Genomic DNA, 22,076 nt, shown 5'->3' with positions numbered 1-22,076 from the left:
TAAGTTATAGTCATTTTAGGTATTGCTTGCTATTTTTTTTACCCTAATGTTGTTACATCAGGTGGAAATGTAATCTGGAAATTGACTCTCTCTAATTAATTAAGGGTATGCGTAAGGGTTTGATGGATTGAGGCTTTAGGAATCCATTCTGTTGTGGTGTCTACAAGTATCTGTCAGTGCTTGAGTTAGATCTCTTAAAGTTATTTTACTGATATATATATATATATATATATATATATATATAAAATCATGATGTTTATATTTGATTTGACAAAGTATTCATATGTGTTTTTATTTTTATAATCCAGTTTGAATTTAGTTTATTAAACCAGGACTGTCAAAACTGTTTTGATTTCACAAAGCATACAAATGAAGGGGAGTTAATACAATATGCTCAGCTTCTCCTATTAACTCTAATACTTTAATGCTGGAGGAAATAATTTCCTCTTATTTTTTAGAAAGTGGGGGAAGATTATGGTTAGAGGTTGATTCCACAAGTGGTTTAAGTACTGTACAATTTTTCATTATTGTTATAACTCTACTCATAATATTTACAATGGAGCTGTAAGGAAAAGTAAGAGTGCTCTTTTATCTGGTTTTATTTAACAGTTCTGCAGGGTGGGTTCCAAAGCAGGGGTAGCCAGTTATCTTAGTTATACTGCATTGTTGCCCTCTGGACAGAGCAACAGCTCAGTAGCAATCCCATTAATCCATTTTTTTCCTTAATGGTTGCTACCAGTTAATTGTAATACAAAGATGAGTTGACCCCAGATTGAATGGGAAGGTAGTGGAGAACTCCCCATGCAGTAAATCCAGTATTAGCATCAAGCAATATAGTAGTTCAGCAAGAAAAGCGGTGGTCTTAAGACACTGGAGTCAGGCCTTAAATCTGTAATCATTTTGTAGACAGCTACTCAACTCTGTGTATGTGTCTGAGAGACACATGGAGGGTTGGAGAAGTTTGGCCGCTCATGGTTGAAAGGGAAATTAAAACTTGTGTTTTTATTTTAAAAGGAAAAGGTAGCAATCGGTATCACAGCTAGCTGATTTTAGCCTCAGGCTTTGAAATAGGGCCCTGAAACTGAATTGGTTGTGCATTATTCATTCTTCTTAGTACTGTTCAGAAGAGAAGATAGTGTTAAAATAGTATGTAAAAATGTCTGAAGTCCAGCACTTTCTGATGTGTGCTTTTTATGTAACAGAAATTAGTTGCATCCAAATGGGAGCCCTGGTAATTATGACAATGTTAGGGCGATGATGGCAGTTGGTACATGAGGATCAAAGTCTCTTAACTAATGAGTCTTCTGCAAGCTGTTCAAACAGACTAAGGGCTAGTCTGCACTAGAAGTGCTACAGCCGCTGGTCTACACTAGAAGATGCTCTATGCTGACGGGAGAGAGCTCTTCCGTCAGCATAATAAAACCATCTTCTCCAGAGGCAGTAGCTATGTTGGCAGGAGAAGCTCTCCAACCGCCATAGCACTGTCCATACCGGAGCTTAGGTCGGTGTAACTTAAGTCGCTCGGGGGGAGGGAGGGAAAGAGGAGCTTATTCACACCCTGACCAACATAAATTATACTGACATAAGTGATAGTAAGAAAAGGAGTACTTGTGGCACCTTAGAGACTAACAAATTTATTTGAGCATAAAATTTTGTGAGCTACAGCTCACTTCATCGGATGCATTCAGTGGAAAATACAGTGGTAGTGTATACAAGCACTGGCTCCCAGCATTATGCATGCTCCTGCTGACACTCAAAGCTCATGAAATGGCAGTAAAGAAAGGGGAGATGTGATGATATCTCCTGTATCACAGAGAAAACATATGAAGATCTATGGCCCCAATCTGGCAGATGCTTATAAGCATTCACACTTAATTTTGATTTGCAGAATCAAGGCTTACGTTCTCTAATGAAGGAAAGATATATGTAGGGAAAGGAATTTTATTTTCAAGCTTTTAAAAGTATTTTGTTAATAGTGTATCTTAGACAGACAACCCATATGTTCCAAATTTGACTGTTGAGATTTGCTTCGATTCCAGCCTACACTAGTCACATGGTTGAAGTTACTCATGAGCATGTTTGCAGGAATAAATCCACAATGGGCTCCTAGTTATGTCTTTAATTTGTATATAGATTTGTATGTAGATTATAAAAAAAAATGACAAAGTCAAAATAAACACTGTAAAATTTTTGGGCCCAATCCTGGAAAGACTTACTATTGAGACTAGCACTTACTGCTGTGAGTTATTTACAATTTGACATAAATAGGGCCATTCGTAGTACATTTTGTGCTTGGCAGTAAGCAGTAGCAGGACAGGGTCCTTTTGCCTTCCATTCATTAACTGAAGCATAATCCCGTAGTATTTATTTACATTTTATTTTGTAAATAATATCTCGGGGCTTTCTTTGTTGAAACCTAAAGCAATAAAAAGCCTTTTCCACCTGAGGGCTTGTCTTCACTGCAACAGTTACCTTTAGTGAATACAATGGAGTTACCCCACTCAGGTTAGCCTGGCTCCATTGAGAATGACTATACTGTGAAACAATACTTCAGATACACAGTGATTTGGATTAGTAGTACAGAGCGATTGGATTCGCCGCTGATCAGTTTCTGTAACTCAAGATGCCGCTTCCCCGTTGTTTATTTGCTGGAGTGTCAGTACCACTAGAGCTTCAACCCACTTTCCTGACTGGTCAGCTAGCTCCAATTTAAAGAAACACTTAACTCCAAGTTAGACATTTTTGTGTGTGTGGATGAGCGTTGGTTAAAGGCAAAACTCGAGTTATACATTGAGAACACTGCAGATGTTCGCTGAAGATAAGAGCTTTAAAGGAGGAGAAAATGGATGGATGTTTGTGAGACACTTTGAATACATTGAATCTGCAAGGATCCACGCATGTGGACACCTGCTTGTAGGATCACGGACTCAACTGTTGTTGGGTGTTGGCCAGAGCCACAAAATTCAGACCCTGATCTCAGCCAACTCTCAAGAAAGGGACTGGTTTGGATTTAGGATTTTGAGCAGCCTGTCATAATTCTAGGAGCCAGGTGGTTGGATCTGGGTTCATATTTTGAACTCCTTTTTACCAAGAGTTCTGGGGAATTTGGATCTGAGATTTTAGTTGAAGTCTATTTCTAATAAAAACATCATATTTAATTATACAGTTATTATTTTCAACTACGTTTTGAGGACTGTTCATTTAAAACCTTTGTAATTAAAAAAAATGAAGAAAATAATAAAATGCATCTTTTTTAAGAGGACATCAACTGACAAGCTTTTTGGATTGTTTTTTACTTTGTATTTTCCTGTGGGTTTTTTATCACTTTACTATCAGTGGATAATTATCTAGGTTATAAGGACACAAGATTTTTGTGGCCAACTGGGAAATCAGTGGCAGTAATGCTGTAGCAAAATGTTTATAAAAGCAATAGTATGTAGCCCCTTTAAGAGTGTGATCAGACAGGTGTTGAGTACGTCCTGATTTCAAAGAGAGCTGAGGGTTCTCAGTACTTTCAGAAGTTGCTGAGCAGCTTGCAGGATCGAGTTTGTAAATTAAGTGAATTTCAGGTATAAATATTTTTGGCATTGTATGGTGCTACCTATAAATATGTGGAATAACATTTCCTGTGTGTTTGTGTTTTGCAGGTGACACTGGCCCCGGAGTAAGAGCGTGGATCAAACAAGTTCTGAATCAGGATTTGGTTTTCCAGCATATAAAAGTAATTTATCCAACAGCTCCTGCCAGGTATTGTGCAATGCCTTTTACTACTAAGACTAAATTCCTCTAATCTTCTGACAAAATCATTGTTGTGAAAATATTCTTATACCTTTGGGTACAGGTAGTGCTTTGTTTTGCAATTCTTTCTGTCCTTTTTTTGGTGATACTTGGAGCTCAGTAATGCTTTGCAACCTCAGGATCCTATTTTTAAATGCATGAGATTCTATGTAGGACACACACTTCTAATTCACATTAAAGCCCTGTCCGCATTACAATTGAATACTTCACAAGAATAATATAGATAGGGATTTTTCTATGACATGCTGTAACCAGGTTTTATTAAATCATATTCTAGGCTACCTCCATACCTATAATTGTTCCCATAAATCTATTACCAGAATTAACCAAACATTTCACTATACATAATATCACACTTTGGTTCTGACGAACAGTAGTCCTGTGTGACTGGTAGGAGTATTTGCCTTGTAATAAATATATAATTAGGAGCAATGCAAGGATCATCTTCAGCTATTGGTGACAGCACTGGAAATTAAAACATTTGAATCACAAGGTTGATTTGGTTTTTAATTTAGAATAATTGGGTACAGAATCAATAAAAATTGAGTCCAGTTTCCTCATCGCAGGTGCCTGCGTTTGCAAGCCCCATTATTATTTGTTTAGTCATAGTAAAGTGCCACAATGTGCTTTGTGGCATACAGGAAATAGATTTCAGAGTAACAGCCGTGTTAGTCTGTATTCGCAAAAAGAAAAGGAGTACTTGTGGCACCTTAGAGACTAACCAATTTATTTGAGCATGAGCTTTCGTGAGCTACAGCTCACTTAGCTCATGCTCAAATAAATTGGTTAGTCTCTAAGGTGCCACAAGTACTCCTTTTCTTTTTACAGGAAATAGAGGGAGCTAATGGTACTTGCCCTAAGGAGCTTACAAGCTAGGGCCAGCATTTTCAGACTTGACTGCCTAAAGCTAGGCACTTAAATCCATATTTAGCTATCTAAATAAATAGCCTGATTTTTCAGAGGCATTTGGCTTATCTCTGAAAATCAGGCCACTTATTTGAATGTCTGATGACCTAATTCAGGAAAGAACTTCCATCGAAGTCAGTGAGACTGAAGCGTATGGGTAAGTGTTTTTCTGAGTCTGGGCCTAAATATGGATTGAAGTATTTATTTTAGGTACCAATGTTGAAAGCTTTTGTTCTATATATATATATATATGGGGTGGGGTTTGTGACATCTAGTGTTTGCTTTCAAGGACCAGAAGTTTGAGAGAGTTTTCATTGAATTGGTTCAGGTGGTACAAAAACAAGAATTATTATTAATAATAATAATATGTATTACGGTAGCACCTAGGAACTCTAATCATGGGCCGGTACCCCATTGTGCTAGGTTCTGTACAAACACAGACAAAAAGACAGTCGAGATTTTGTTTTGCTCTTCACATATCTATATAGAAGCAGTCCTTGACTCAAGGAGTTTACAGTCTAGTTATTATGCATGCAACATAACTGACTCACTGTATATGGATGAGAGCAACTCAGGGTTGTGGAGAAAACTTGCCCAGGACATTGCTGAAAATCTTTGTGGAAGAAGTGTGTTTTATGGAGAGATTTAAGGGAGGTAGTTCAATAGGTCAGCTCCACTATGGGCATGATTTTATTCAAACAAGACACTGCTCCCTTGATGCTAGGCTAAGTGTGCAGCTAGCGTTATCCGTGGGGCCCAAGAGGCTCCATCCTCTGCATGAATATTGGCAGTAGATGCAGGTTTGCTAGAATTAACTTCTGTAACGTTCCTCCTTCAGCCTTCCTGTGTGTGTCCTATGTGGGCAAAATGCCTCAGGCCACATCTATTTGGCCACTAAAGTTCCACTTTCCCATTCCAGCATATCCAAAGCCACAATCTTGCCCTATTATTTTATTTTTTTGTAGATAACTACAGCTATAGGCAACATTGTAAATGATTAAATCAGTACATGTTATGATTTACCAAGGAGCTTTTTTTTGACTTGGACACAGATTGTAACGTATCAATAAAGATGACATGTAAAAAAAGAGCCTAGATTGTAACGTAAAAGGTATGAATAATTAGTTGCCCGGTTTCAGTCAAGTTTACTCTCATTATTCTTTTCCAAAGCAAACTAAGGTCAAGCATGATTTGATTCAACTTTGCAGCTTTTAGCAGGATTTTTCCATTCTGTTCTCCTTGTGTGAAAGGGATATATCCAAAGAAAAATACCTGTAGTGCATTTGTCTTTGATTGGTAACTGAGAAGTACATTATAGAATATTGCTTTACAGCCCCCTTGTTCCTGTTAAGCACCATTAACTGACACAGTGAAATAAAACAGATGCGCTTAAGTACAGTAATGCTTGCCACTGTTTGGGGCTATATACAAACAAAGGAAGTTTGTAAAAGTATGCTTTACTGGTTACAATGTAAATAACTTTTGCTTGGCCAGTATGGGTTTTTGTTATTTTGGTGTTTAAATCTAATGCATGTTATATACTTTGTAAAGTCTGTAATGGTTTCTCTTCCCTCTTTCCATAGAAGAGAAAAATCAAGGCCAAAAATGTCAAATTGGAATGACAAATGGTAGGCTCCTCCATCCATATGTAGGAACCTAAATATATGGACTGATTTCTTTTTCCTGTGGTACTGAGCACCAGTTAAGGTTTTCAGTACCTCTGAAAATCAGGCCTTAAATTACCCAGTGGTACTGTCCAGGTACACTGAGGTCCTGATCCTATGGTTGATAACCTATGAGGGGATGGTTGTGTCTGAGTGGAGTTCTGTTGACATCCAAGTAGTTCTGTGGAGGTTAGCAATCCACAGTTGTGCATCAGAGCATAACACTTATTGGCAGTTTTGACCCTAATGATTAAAAGCAAAAAGAAGCTTCAGAAGTTAGGCATGCCTATAAATGTTGCCTGAATTTTTTAAGGGACCTGACAAGCAGTGGAACTTGTATAATTTTTATCATGCTGTCTTGGAATTTTTTTAAATTGTTTTATCCCAGCACTGAAATAATTGCTTTTCCCCCTCCTATTTCCTATAGGAGTTACTGGGGCTTAACTCACCAACTATCATAGACCGAACTCTTTTGGAGCAACCAAAGAACATACTCCAGAATAAAATCCTAAAAACATATTCATTCTGCCTGATTAACTTTTAAAATATAAAATTATTTAGTGTTGATTGAGGAATGATACAAGGCAAACTACTCCTGAGAGAATTCTGCACCAAAAAAATTAAAAATTCTGTTCAAAATATTTTAAAGTTCGGCAAAAATCTGCTTATTTTATTTGTTAAAATAACACAATATAATCAAACCATTTTCAAATGTTTGCTGACAAGTATTTTGAAATAAATTACCAAAATAATTGAAAATGGTGTGATTACATTGCTATTATGTTACTGTGTTATTTTGCAGAACTTTGCAGAATTTTAAATTTTTCAATTTTTTTGGCACAGAATTCCCTCTAGAGTACCAGGGTTCTGTGTGGCGCAGTCTGGGTGTGGGCAGCTTGCGGGGGGTCTGGGTACGAGGAGGAATCTGGCTGCACAGGCGCTTGGTGTGGGGTTCTAGGTGCAGGGGGAATTGGACTCTGCAGGGGAGTCCAGGTGAAGGTGGTTAGGGCTCGGGGGGAGGGCTGAGGGAGTGGGGCTTCGTGGATATAACCCAGCCCCAGCAGCTCTGTGCAAGGAAGGGAAGGGGGAGGGGGAACTACATCTCCATCCTCCTCCCCCTTCCCCACCCAGCTGAGACATCCCTGGGCAGCCAGGGCATCCCCAGACCTCCCTCCGCCCAGTGATTTACCTCTCTCCTGGCGGCCCAAACAGACATGTCTGAGCTGCCAGGGAGGAGTGAGTGAGCACTGATGCAGCTTCTCTTTGCTTCCCCAGAGAAACCATTTTCTGCGGAAGGTAAAGAGAATCTGCGGGGGATTTTTCTGCTGTGCAGCAGTGGCGCAGAATTCCCCCAAGAGTAAAACTCTTCAGGGAAAAGCCTTATATAATAGGGATTAAAGCGATAAGATGGTAAATAAATTATATCCATTGTTATAGTTGTTTTAGCTAGTCTGCAGAAGGGATATAATTCTGTTATTCTATAGAAGGTTTAAAAAACCCCGAGAAAGATTATCATTTTTTTTAATTACACTCTTCTGTAATGGGAGCTGACCGCCTTCAAATATCTGAGTTGGCTGCTTTTAAAAAAAAAAAAAAGTCTGTATAATATGGCTGGCTCTCAGTCGCTTAAAAACAAAGTATAATTTTAACATTTGTTTTACTTTAAAATATATATACATATATGGAAATAATTCTGGTATAAGAAACTAGATTAACCACCCTGGAGACTGAAGGCCTTCTATCCCCAGAACAAGTATAACATGGACAGCAACTTCCTTGTACGTCCTTACCAATGTATCTGCTGGGGTATTTCACTTTGAGGTGCTGACGGTCTCAACTGCTTTCTGGCTTCAGGTGTCGAAAGAAATGTTGATATCAGAAGACGATTAAATAAAAAAGTCATTTGAATGAAGAAGTTGACTGAAGACACCAGTTGAGGGCACTGAGCACCTTGCAGGATTTTGCCCTCATTCCTTGTTGTATCTGTTGTGACTACCAAGATGACTGCCAATTAGTGACATGGTGGATTTTTTTAATTGGTCACTTGTCCTTTAAGAAGTGGGAATGTACTACCAAACAGTCATCCAATGATAGCTTCAGTCATTACTGATGTGGCGCTAAATTTTTTTTTATTTGTCACCAGTCTTTGGAGCCATGCAGTGCCTCATTTTAATGTTCTTTTAAAAAACAAAACAAACCCTTCCAATGACAAGTACTTCAGCCACATTCCTGTTTGGCTTTTATTCTTGACATTAAATTGCACCAAATTTTATAAAGGCAGTGCAATAGCTGTCAGGTCCCAGAGCAAACTACTTAGTCTGTGGTCAGTCTAAGACTTCAGTTCTTGCATTATTCCTTTTCAAAAGATGAAAATATTTTATATATGTATATCTAACACTACTTTCTAACATACTAACAAATGCTCTGATACAGAGAGCATGTGGGCCCCTGTTTATTAATGTGAAAGAAATACATGCATTTATAAAACCCTAATTTAATAAAATAAGAAGTGGATAATTTTGTAATGGCTGCAAAGAAGTTGGGGGAAGATTAATGGGATGGACTCCAGAAGGCACAGACATGTAGCTGGGGCCAAATCATTTTACAAGTTTCTGTTTTTAGTTTTTCACTTTTCCTAGAAGCATTTTGTTTTATCTCTGTATAAGCTTAAAATATTGAAAAAGATGATTGTCGTTTTATTTTAATGGAACATTCAATTAACTTCTTTTTTAGTGTTCTTCCACCATTGATGTCTCTGTAGCCAGATTTAAATTGTTAAACGCGGTTGAATTAGGATTCCCCCCCAGTAATGTTGATGCACATGCTTTAATTAAAAACCAGGGGTTTAAATTGTAGCCCTAGTAGCTGATGCAATACTTAAAGCCACTTCTGCACTCACAGTTTTAAAGGCAAAGAGTTTCCTTTTTTTTCTTCTTTATTTGGGTCAGCATGGCTGCAGCTTTAAATACTGTTTCAGTTGCTACCACTGTGACTTAAACATTCGGTTTCTATTGACTATCTAAATCAGGAGAACTGAATACCACCCAGTTTAGCTTTAAAAAAAAAAAAAAATAGAAAGTGATAGTTTAAATTGGCATTGCAGCAGCTAACGTAGTAAAGTTAAAACTATTGAGGCTCCACTTGTTTTAATAAATATATCTTGCCTTTATAATTCTCTTGAAAAATCTAGGTCAAAGATTCTTTGCGCTGTTTAGCATTCCCTTCTGACAGTCTTTCCCGTTGTAAGTCAGAAAGTAAACTGTAAATAGACAACTTGGACTATTTTGTGGATCTTTTTGACATCCACTAGCATATCTTCTCATGGCCAACAGACCGCTCTGCATAGTTTGAGTGTTACACATTTTGCACAATACACTGTCCTTCCTCTGTTGGAAGTATATGGTTGCTAAAGGCTGTTCAATACTGCGGGCTAGTGTTCCAGCCTTTCACCTGGGTTCAAATCTTCACTTTGCTGTTGAGTGGAGGTGAGTTTCATTTCATACTAGTCCCCATCTGGCCACATCACAAAAACCCCAGACAGTTTGGCACCATTCAGCTACATTGGCAGCAGTCTCTGCTTGTGAGAGGCCTAGGATTGGAAAAGCAGCAGGAGTATTGCAGGTCAAGATTGAGATGGATTGGCAGAGCTGTAAGGGGGAACATGCACCGTGCCTATTCGTACTATGTTTGGCTCAAGCAAATGTTATTAATCCCTCAGTTTCATGAGCCCTAACCTCATTCATAAATTTAAAACAAAGGAGCTTTGTAGAAGTGGGATTCTGATGGACGCATAGACGGATTTCAGATATTGTCAAGCTGTTTCTCTTTATTCTGACCACATAGATATCAAGACCATCTTGGAGTTTACACTATACCACTATTCTGCAGCATGGAGAAAGCATATTTTTGCAAATTGAATATCTTTTCATTTCATTTCTCATGTATCCTTTGTGGTTTACGTGCTGCAGCAAGTACGTGAACCGTTTAATGTTCAGGATAACATACCCATATGAAATACATGCATACAGTGAATGCATCTTTGCCCAGCAGGTACCTTGAGGGGGGAAAAGCAGTGTATAATAACGGTTCTGTCTCAGGTTCCTTATTCCTTAATCCATACTCTAGTGGCATTCTTCCTCCCATTTCTCTTCATTTCAACTTTTTCCCAGTGCAGCTGGAAACCTATTATCTCCACCTTGGGAATGGGTAAGAATTCTGCTGTTGCAGCATTATTCATATTGTTTCCCAGCAAGTTATGGGGGTTTGAGATGTATGTTACATTATTTATTTTAAAGCTTTCATTATATTTTTCTCATTGTAAATGTTAGGTTTTTTTCATTGTGATTAGCCTGTTGAGTCCCTATGTCATCTGCCAATCCCTTCTACATTGTTTGCCACCAGTTCTGGAAAGCTGCCATTCTGAACTTCAGAGCATGGCTTAGGAGTGCCTTCCAGTGCTCCAAATAGAGTTTCTGGTATGTCCCTGGCCATATTCATTCAGCAAAATGACAGTGGGTTTACAGTCACCAATAGGAGGACACTTGGGTGGAGGTGGTCTCTGAGAAGACCATTTGAACTCAAATAGTGAATACTACAATTGTGTAGAAATTTTTAAAATTGATGTGCTTTGCAGACCGAAACATCCAAAACAATAAAATAATACTATGGTATAAAATTCGCTGGACAGAACAGTGCTCTGTTGCAGTGATACAAATTCTGAGTAACTCCAGTGTAGCATCCTATAGACTTAATCTGTTTTTCCACTACCTCTAAAAGATGCTACAGCTGAGTTATTTGGGATTTAAACTGCTGCAGTTATTTAAAAGCAGATATTGGCCCACTAATTCCCTCCAAACCACACAACTCTTGCCAAAAATTCCTAATCGCCTTACTCCACTTGCCAGTAAATATTTAAAGGTTAATTCACCACTTTGTAGAGGGCCTGTATGAGGTCTGTGCATCACCACTTAAAGTCCCACGTATGCTATATTTTAAGATATGAATGAGACTTAAGTGGTACATAGGTCTGTGTTATAGAATCATAGCAATGTAGGGCTGGAAGGGTCCTCGAGAGTTAACTTGTCCATCCCTTGCTCTGAGGAAAGATCAAGTATACCTAGATCATCCCTGACAGGTGTTTGTCAGACCCATTCTTAAAAACTTCCGCTGACGAGGATTCCACAGCCTCCTTTGGAAGCCTATCCAAGGTGTTTATCCTTATAAGCAAAAGGTTTTTCCTCATATTTAACCTAAATCTCCCTTGCCAGTTAAGCTGATTACTACTTGTCCTACTTCCAGGGGATGTGCAGAACAGTCTCTGTCCTCTTTATAACAGCCCTTCGCATAGTTGAAGACTGTTCCCAGTCGTCTTTTCTCAATAGTAAACATGCCCAGTTTTTAAACCTGTCCTCATAGGTCAGGTTTTCCAAACCTTTTATCGTTTTTGTTGCCCTTCTCTGGACACTCTCCAGTTTCTCCTTATCTTTCTTAGAATGTGGCACCCAGAACTGGAGACAGGCTGAGGCCTCACTAGTACTGGGTAGCACAGGGCAATTGCCTCCCAGGTCTTACATATGACGCTCCTGTTAAGACACCCCAGAATGATATTAGCCTTTTTTGCAACTGCTTTTCATTGTTGATGCATTTAGTTTGTGATCCACAATAACCCCTGCTCCTTTTCAGCAGGATTACCAGTTATTGACCCTTTTGTAGTTGTGCATTTGATTTTTTTCCTGCCTAAGTATATTCTGTTCTGACTTGGAAGGGAGTGTTGCTTATGGAAAGGTGCACCTTGTTTCCATAGCATCCCAGTGAAGCCTCAAATTATTAAAATGTCAATACTTTTACAGACTGTACTGTCAAACATTTACTGGTAGGCTAAGAAGGATTCTCATACAATTAAAGCTAAACAATTTTTATGTACTATACTTGACTTAAAAAAAAAAGAATTCACTAATTCATAGTATTTTATTAATGTGCAGTGGATCTTCCAGTCATTAGCAGAGATTAGCTGTGAAACAGGAAGGGTTTGCAAAAGTGAGATTAAAAGCTTTTTCCTCCTTTTTCAATATTGTTTGTGTCTAGTCTAAAATAAGAGTGATTTTTTTAAAAAGATAAAACCAGTGTATGTGTGTCCCCTTGCTCTCAGGCAAAAATTACATCCAGTGGAAAAAAGATTTAATAGCCAGAATTGTCAGGAGTTGTGTATAAGGTAATCAGATTCTCCCCTCCCCCAACAAAAATACCCATAGCCTTCTAAATTTTTGCTACATAACTACTCCAACTGATCCATTCTACTCTCATTTACACTGGTGTAAATCCAGAGCAATTCCAGTATAGATTGCACTAATGTAACCAATCAGAATCTGGCCCACTGAGTTCTGCTGGACAGCATGCATGAGTCAGGGCTAATGGCGAGGGGTCCTAGTTTAGAAGTGTTTGAAAATTGGATATGTATATAGTCAATCTTTTCTTTTCCCCCTTTTGTTTAGGTATACTTTCAAGTCTAATTTTCTTGAACTTCTCCTGACACATATCTAATGCAGTAACTATTGGTGCGGTATGGCACCGTAAGGCTGCCCTGTTAACAATAGCAATGTGTTTGTGTCCATGTTTCTAAAATAAATCCTGTTTTTGAGGGGCGTATAAATTTGGCATGAAATGTACCCTGGGCTTTAGGATTTTGATACAGGAATAATGTGTAGTTTTTTTTAACCAAGTGTATTAAACAGAGAGCCTGATCCTGCAAACCATTATATGCATTGAGTGCCTTTATTCCTGAGTGTAAGGGTTTGCACAACTCATCCTAAATAGTTTAAAAAGTTAAACTAGGGAAAAAAGGGCAATAAAAAGTTTTTTCCCCCTCTTTTCTCATAAATTTATTCATCTTAAGGTTCAAGTAGATTGAATTTAAATAAGTAAAAATAAACAGATTTAAAACTATGTGCCAAATTCTCTGCTGCTGGAAATTACTGCAATGAGTCAAATTGAACCAGCAAAAAATTTGGCACTAGGGGTGAAATCTGGCTCCGTTGAAATCAATGGGAAAGCATCCATTGACTTCAACACTGCCCGGATTTCACCCTAGAGCTTTAAACACTTTTATTTGGCACCCTGCTCTGTTGCCTGTGATCTTTCTTGCATATAAATGTAAGCCAACAAAATCCAGCATTAGAATGTCTTGTACAGAGCCCCAATCAGAATAAAGGGGGTGGGGGGAGAATCAGCATATTATTAACTTTAAAGTTTACCTTTCTCTTTCTTTGTACAGGGTTCTTAGCTCCACAACAGAGTCCCAGCTCCCATGTCATGTGGCACATCAGCAAGCTCTCATTATAACATTTTAAAAACTTCTGAAAAAGGTATAGGTAGTACTTGCCCTTTCCAGGCCTGCTCCAGGTTTCTACCTGGGTTTGTAGCATGTGTGATTTCATCAGCAGAGTGCTAGTCACACAGAGAGTGGAGCTGATAATCCATGATTAGACTGCACTTCTGTACCAGGAACATTTAAAATTAATGATATGTCATCTTATCTTACCCTGCGTACCTGAGGCATCCACCTTCTTGCTATAATTAGGCTTTTGCTGATTGATTTTTTCACATAATCTTTTAAGTTTTATGTTGTGCAAGTGCAACTAACTGTATTTATTAACTAATCAATACAGTACCAATAATACTGCGTTACTTTTATGTTAACAATATTTTCCAAATGACATTTTGCAGGACTAATTTAAAGGTGATACCTAAAATGGTATAAATTAGACTCCCACTCCATTGATTTAAACTCATTTAGACCTACTTATCTTAAGTCAACCCAGGTGTAAGGGAGTCTAAATTGGTTTAATCTACTCTCCAGAGAGCTGCAAAAGGTGTAAATTACCTCCCTGCTTTCACTTATGTTTCCTACATTGGTGTATAAATTACACCAGCTTAGATTTACACATTACTAAAGTATTTCTAAATTACTTAAAGGATGTCTAATTTATACTTCTTCATGCATTACCTTTGAATTTGGCCCTTAATCTGCATGACAACTACCTTTGTGTTTAAATAAAAATGTAAACGATTAAAGTGAGTCGCTGTGGTTGTCAGTCAGTCACAGGTTTTCATAATGCATTTCTTTTTTATACAATATGTTCAGATTCCTGGATCCATGTGTTCTATTTTGAATTCTTATCTTGAAATTATGGATTAGCATAGATTCAGTCCCTAATATATTCCTCTGAACAAGCAGTTATAATAAAAAATGCACACTTAAAAAAATCTCTTTAATCCATTCAGACAAAACAATGCAGGTGAGATGTGAAGACGTTTAGAAGCATTTTAAAGATTCCATTTACGGGGTGCCTGGGGTTCCTTAGCACTGTTTATCTCTCCCCCATTTTTTTAGTGTTTAGAGTTAGTTCAACTTGTATAATGTTGCATTTGTAATGCTTGTTTGGGGAGAGGAGGAGGGAGAGAGGTAGGCTATGTTCTTTAAACAAGCCAGAGTTTTGAGGTTGAATTGATCAGGAGGAAGCTTTTTTTCTTTTAAAGGGTTGAGTCTTTCATGTGCTCCAAAGTACTTCATATAACTTCTGTTTTAAAAAAATCACTACAGAAAGTAAATCCACATTTTAAAACACATTTGCTAGTAGACCATAAATTTGTATTCAGAGAGTTTCAAAAACAGAGCTTACGGGGACATGAGGCCTTTACTTTCAAAGCCATTTAAAAAAAAAAACAAACTTGAACCACAAAAATCAGTTGGGAGTAATGGTAAGGGTTTGATTTAAACTCTCAAAGGCAAGAAAACCTAAGTTAAGACAGACAATGTGGTCTGACGCTGTCCTTAACTGATCACACAGCTTGCAGGCATGGAGCTGCTTTGCTTCAGATCCTTGTTGCAATGATGTCAGGTGAGGATCAGTGTTGAACTGAATTTTCAGTGCACTCTAAATTTCCTTGGTTTTTTTTTTTTTTTTTTTTTTTTGTACATTTCAGGGCAACCTCCTCATGTTACTGTAACATAGGGTTCTTTTTTTCATACAATTAAACCACAAAGAAAAAATGTTGTGCTCTATTCTTGGAGCTGTGCAGATAGTTCCTTGCCAAACATATTTGTTTACAGTGGTAATGTCTGAGTTGTATTATATTGGTTAGTAAAGGGATTTATTTAAGGAACAAGGTGAATGACTAAAACAGATGTGCCAGTAGGATGTACTGTTAAAGCTGAAAAGTAAGATTCTTTTATGTGAGTTATTTTTTTATTGTATTTCTGAGAAACTAAATTTAGTTGTGAGGACATCTTTGTGACAACAGAATATATTCTGGCAATCCATTTGAGGGTCTGCTCCTGTGCTCTTTAAATGGATCAGTCTCCCATCTCCTTCACTGGGGCTTTATAAAGATGCATGTTAAGACCCTTAATCCCAGGTTTGATCAACCCTACAGTCATATTACATTATGGATTTTACCATGATTCAAAATCTTTAATTTTAAATCCATCTTCAGTTATAGCAAACATATATAATATATTAAAATATTCCATAGTTTCTTTGTAGTCCCCTGTCCATCTGCCTGTATCCATCTGTTGTCCCTAGTCCTATACCTAGATTGTGCGCTCTCTTTGTTCTTTGTATACACAGCACCTAGCTCAGTGAGGTGCTGGACTGTAACCACGAGGCACTATGATAAGAGAATTAATAATATAGTATATGTTTTTACCATTCTGGTTTAATGACACAAAAATCTTCCCATGTCTTCAGCCTAGGTTTTTGTCATGTCAGGTACATACACACAACACAGTAATTGTGAAAAGAGAGTTAAAAGTGGAGTGGCTTGCAAATATGTGACTGATTTCTCACAGTTATTCACATTTCTGTTAATGGCATCATCAAAATTAGGGATTTTTGAGGCTGCATGGGGAAATAATAAATGCCTTGCATCTATAGCATCTTCCATTTCAGGATCTCAGTGCACATTTCTTTAAAGATCAGTTAATTTAGCCTGCCAAAACCTCTGTGATATAGGTAAGTGGCATTATCTCAACTCCAGAGATTGGGTGATAAAGGCATAGAGAGCTTCAGTGAGTTGCCCATGGTCACCCAGATTCTGTCTGTGGCAGAATCTGATTCTCCTGATTCATTCTTTAGCTACAAGGCTGTCATTCCTGATTAGTAAGTGTAGTGAGGCAGAGTGACCTCCCTCCAGACTTGAGAATGAGGGACCACTACACACTGCCTGGTGGGAGGAGCCAAATCCTTCCCACCTCTCCCCCCTCACCAGAAGTACCAGGGCGGGGCAGGAAGGATAAAGTTGAGTGGGAGCCATGGAAGGAGGCAGATGTCTCCAGCCCACTGCGGCACTCTGGAATTGAAACTGCGCTGTGCAGCTCCCTGCCCCCGCAGGAGACCCATCCTGGGCACGAGTTGTTGGGACTGCCATCAGCCCTGTACCTTGAGGAGACGGAGCACCTTTGGACTGTGGAGCCCAGCACCTGGAATGGGGTAGGAAGGAGCCCAGGGAAACCAGACTTTGCTCCAGTTTTGTCACTGTTAGGGCCCTTAGCTGGGACCTGGTGGAATAGCGTGGGCCCAGGTCCCCTTACCCTTCTGCTGCCAACTTCACCTTTGGTTTTGTGGTCTATTCACCCCTAAACCAGAAGGCCTGTGCTTTGTTTGTGGCTTGCCCCAGCAAAGAGACTGGGGGGCCTAGAGTCTGTGTTTGTTGGCTGCCTTAGCCAGGAATCATAGAAGATTAGGATTGGAAGAGACCACAGGAGGTCATCTAGTGCAACCCCCTGCTCAAAGCAGAACCAACCTCAACTAAATCATCCCGGCCAGAGCTTTGTCAAGCCGGACTTTTAAAACCTCTAAGGATGGAGATTCCACCATCTCCCTAGGTAACCCGTTCCACTGCTTCACCACCCTCCTAGTGAAATAGTTTTTCCTAATATCCAACCTAGAGCTCCCCAATGCAATTTGAGACCATTGCTCCTTGTTTTGTCATCTGCCACCATTGAGAACAGCCAAGCTCCATCCTCTTTGGAACCCCCCTTCAGGTAGTTGAAGACTGCTATCAAATCCCCCCTCACTCTTCTCTTCTGCAGACTAAATAAGCCCAGTTCCCTCAACCTCTCCTCATAAGTCATGTGCCCCAGCCCGCTAATCATTTTGTTGCCCTCCACTGCACTCTCTCCAATTTGTCCAAATCCTTTCTGTATTGGGGCCCCCAAAAACTGAACACAATACTTCAGATGTGGCCTCACCAGTGCCGAATAGAAGGGAATAAATACTTCGCTTGATCTGCTGGCAATGCTCCTACTAATGCAGCCCAATATGCCATTAGCCTTCTTGGCAACAAGGGCACACTGTTGACTCATATCCAGCTTCTCGTCCACTGTAATCCCCAGGTCCTTTTCTGCAGAACTGCCGCTTAACCAGTCGGTCCCCAGCCTGTAGCAGTACATGGGATTCTTCTGTCCTAAGTGCAGGACTCTGCACTTGTCCTTGTTGAACCTCATCGGATTTCTTTTGGCCCAGTGCTCTAATTTGTCTAGGTCACTCTGGACCCTATCGCTACCCTCCAGCATATCTACCTCTCCCCCCAGCTTAGTGTCATCTGTGAACTTGCTGAGGGTGCAGTCCATCCCATCATCCAGATCATTATGAAGATGATATTCAAAACCAGCCCCAGGACCGATCGGTGGGGCACTCCACTTAGGCAAAAGCCTGCTCCCTGCTCTGCCCAACCCAGAAGGCCAGAGCTTCCCTTATAGACTGTTCATTGCTGCCCTAGACTCTTGATTGGTGTCAGCCTTAGCCTGGAGACTCTGGCCTAAAGACTGCTTACTGCCCTGCCCAAGGGGGCTAGAGCTTCAGACAGTTAATGGTTGTTTGTCCCTGCTAGGAGGCTACAAGCTGCTTGGCCCTGCCTGCTGCTTCCTGCCACAGTTAGGCGGAGTGGTCTCCCTCCCCACTTGAGAGCAAGGGACCACTAAGCTGATAAATTAAATCATTTGCCAAATAAGGGAGACAGAATCAAAGGGGATGGGGACATATTTCTAACTTTGAAAGGTTTGTTGTGCTAACAAACAGTATAGGGGAAAGTCAAACAAAAGGTGCTGTGTTGTGTGGTTATGTTTCTTTATTTTGTGTTTTTAAGTATCTGTTAGTTTCTCTTGCAAAGCTGTATACCACTAAATTTGTTGTGGATATTTCAGCAATATCCACGCATACCTTTTCCATGTAAATGCGGAGGCAATCCTGCTACCATAGGACAAAGTTCTTTTAAAAAACTTACATTTTTTTTTTTCCCCAACAACCTATGTATTAATCCATTAGTTCTAGGAGCTGAAGTCTCTTGGCATTTGGTCCACTGTCAATAGCAGTGCTTACCATAAGCACTGATGCCAAGGTTTTTGAGAAAGGGCCTGTAAACAGTACTTGGATAATATCTATCCCAAATTGTTTTATACTCCGACTCCTCATAGTATCTGAGTGCCTTCCATGTAAAATCAATAGCAATGGTAAAATCCCTAATGGAAGAAGAAAAGAACAAAATTTGTTAAATAGATTTCAGTTGAGCTTCTTCTGTGTATTGAATACTGTCTGCTGATCTTACTTTATTTTAATAGACAATCACTATTTATCCTTTGGAATCCAAACTAAGGCCTGGTAAGTGATGTGTTTTAATAGCAATATTTCTTTAAATACATGATTAACTTTGAATTAAGCAAATTAAAGGCAGTGGAACTCAAACGTGCTTTCTGAATCAGTGCCTAGATCTGGGTTGTATAGACATGTTATATTCCTGCATCTGTCTGTTTACCTATCCGAAAGACAAGGTGGGTGGGGTCATATATTTTATTGGACCAACTTGTGTTGAGGAGAGAGACAAGCTTTCGAGCTACTCAGAGCTCTTCTTCAGGTCTGAGAAAGGTACTCCAAGCATCACAGCGAAATACAAGGTAGAACAGATTGTTTAGCATAGGTAGTTAGTACATATTCTAAGGGACCTTTTAAGGTGGTATGGTCTGTTAATACCTCTGCAGTCATAGGACAAAAAAGGACAGATTAGTAGTGGGACAGATTGTTGTAATAAGCCATAAATCCAGTGTCCCTATTCAGTCCATGATTTTTAGTGTCTAGCTCTGGCACCAACTTTCCGTTGTGCCAAGTGGTGCTCGACCCCCAGCGCTGCCCCCACTCCACCCTTTTCCTCAAGGCCACAGCCCCACCCCACCCCACCACTCCATCCCGGCTCTGGAGCACCCACGGAGTCAGCCTATGGTGTCTAGCAGAGTTATGAATTTAAGCTCTTAGGTTTGTCTTTTGAAAATGTTGTGCAGGTTTCCTTTGAGGATGAGGACTGAGAGCTCAGGTATGGAGTGATCACTTTCTGAAAAGTGTTCACCTCCAGGTGATGGGGTGCTTTGTCTTCTATCATTTTCCTGTGGGAATTCATTCGAGAATGTAGTCTCTTCTCTTATAGAATCATAGAAATATAAGGGCTGGAAGGGACCTTGAGAAGTCATCTAGTCCATCCCCCTTCACTGAGGATGGACCAAGTAAACCTAGACCATCCTTGACAGGTGTTTGTCTTATCTGTTCTTTAAAACTTTCATGGGCAGGGATTCCACAATCTGCATTGGAAGTCTGTTTCAGTGCTTAGCTATCCTTATAATCTAAGTTTTTCCTAATACCTAACCTAAATATCCCTGGCTGCAAATTGAGCCCATTACTTGTCCTACCTGAAGTGGAAGTGGACAATTGATCAAAGTCCTCTTTAGAACAGCCCTTACCATATTTGAAGACTGTTATCAACCCCTGCCCCTCTTCCCCTAGTCTTCTTTTCTCAAACTGGGTCGGGACCCCAAAGTGGATCACAACCCCATTTTAATTGGATCACCAGGGCCAGCATTATACTTGCTGGGGCCCAGGGCTGAAGCTGAAGCCCAAGCTCCACCCCCACCCCCACCTGGTGACCGTGTCAAAAACGTTACTAAAATAAAGATAAATCATGTCTACAGCACTATGCCAGTAACCTTGTCAAAGGAAGAAAGTAGGTTGATTTGACATGATTTGTTCTTGACAAATCGATGTTGACTATTACTTATCACCCTATTAGTGTCTAAGTGCCTATACTTAAATTGTAAGCTGTTTAAGTCGAGGACTGTCTTTTTGTTCTGTGTTTACAGTGGCTAGCAAAATGGGGTCCTGGTGCATAACTAGGGTTCTGGAGAGTCATAGTCTCTCTGGTTTAGAAATAGACAATTCTACTTCACACATGTGCAAACCCCATGGTATAAATAAGGGCAGAATTTGCTGCTTCATTAAGCATTTTTGGAATTGTTAGTGGTATTTTGTTTAAACCTTAGTAGTGAGAAAATCCAGATAAAAGACTGAAGGCTTCATTTTCATTTTCAGTGGGTTCCCAGCCAGACAAATTTATCAAAGGCTGTCTGTTTGTAGGCAACTATTGTAATCTGATCTGAGCTTTTCTGAGTTTAAGTTTAGAGTGAAAAATGTGCCTCTTGATTAAACGTAGCAATTAAGGATTTTAGGGGTCTTGGTTTTGACCCCTTGACATGAAACACTGACCTCAGTGCAGTAGGTTTGGTATTGAATTGTTACCATTGTAAGACAATTAGATCATCTTTCTGGGGATTTTAGGGGTCAATTCATCATCATAAAAAAAGTCTCCTTTGAATTGCAACTTCCTTGATTATTTGAGTTTTGGACAGTGTATGTAAGGTATTTATGATACTAATTTGACACTACAGTCTTGCAAAGAAAAGTGTAATTACATCTCTAATTTCAACCTGCACGCTGACAAGATAAGCAAAGTTGTGTTTTTCAACCTTATTTATGAAGTTATCTGGATTATTAAGATAAACTATCTCTCACCACTCACTCATTTTCTTTCTCTCTCTCTCTCTCTCTCTCTCTCTGAAATTTCCATAGGTGCCTGAAAGATTAATAAAAAATCACAAAAGCCTCCCATCACTTTCAGTGGGAATTGCGCCTCTGAATCCCCAAGGTGGTTTTGAAAAAATCTCAGCCTTATTCCTGATATAAAATCAGAACCCCCCAAGACACACACATAATATGTGACCTGAGGATTTTGCAACCCATAGACAATAGATCAGAATGTATTGACCCCTTACTCCCATTTATTTCATCAGGAAGTATGCTCAGGAATAGGAGTCACACCTGCAGATCTGTTGGCAGGATTGTGAGCTAAAAGACTTAGTATATGAAACTATATAGCCATGACCTTGTGCTGATTGAAACTTGCATTTGTATTTTAAACAGTTTTCTATATGTCCTCACCCTTTAAGGATAGTCCTTGATGTACAAAGAGACTTTGTATAACTAGTGGTGAATAACGTTTAAATTAGACACATTTAGAATTGAGACACAATTAATTGATTCCTCCTCTCCTTTTCCAGTCAGTCACCAAATTGTCTGTTATTTACCGTGGTTATACTGAATGCCTTTGTTCTCAGACATTTTTAATCAACCTTTCTTTTCTTTTCCCCCAGACCGTATACACCTATGAGAGGGGCCCTCTCCACTGTGTGGTTTGACAGATGGAAGATATCTAATGAGTGCCCAGAACACATTGAAACCATTGACTCAATGTGTCGGGTGCTTACAAACGTGATTGATGATGAGGTTAAAAATGGCATCAGCAAGAATAAGATAATTTTAGGTAAGGTTTTTT

General features: G+C 39.3%; 1 protein-coding gene across 1 annotated transcript in view; it reads left to right on the top strand.

The window, feature by feature from the left end:
• Positions 1-22,076, top strand: part of LYPLAL1 (lysophospholipase like 1) — a 38,847-nt gene that overhangs the window by 1,309 nt on the left and 15,462 nt on the right. The window contains exons 2-3 of the mRNA XM_077813754.1: positions 3,648-3,747; positions 21,895-22,064. Coding sequence (XP_077669880.1) covers positions 3,648-3,747; positions 21,895-22,064 — 270 coding nt within the window. The remainder of the gene's footprint in view (positions 1-3,647; positions 3,748-21,894; positions 22,065-22,076) is intronic.

The sequence above is a fragment of the Eretmochelys imbricata genome, chromosome 3 (assembly GCF_965152235.1).
Source record: "Eretmochelys imbricata isolate rEreImb1 chromosome 3, rEreImb1.hap1, whole genome shotgun sequence".
NCBI classification, from domain to species: Eukaryota; Metazoa; Chordata; order Testudines; family Cheloniidae; genus Eretmochelys; species Eretmochelys imbricata.
The sequence above is the reverse complement of the archived record's forward strand: the minus strand, read 5'-3'. Positions and strand labels throughout refer to the sequence as shown.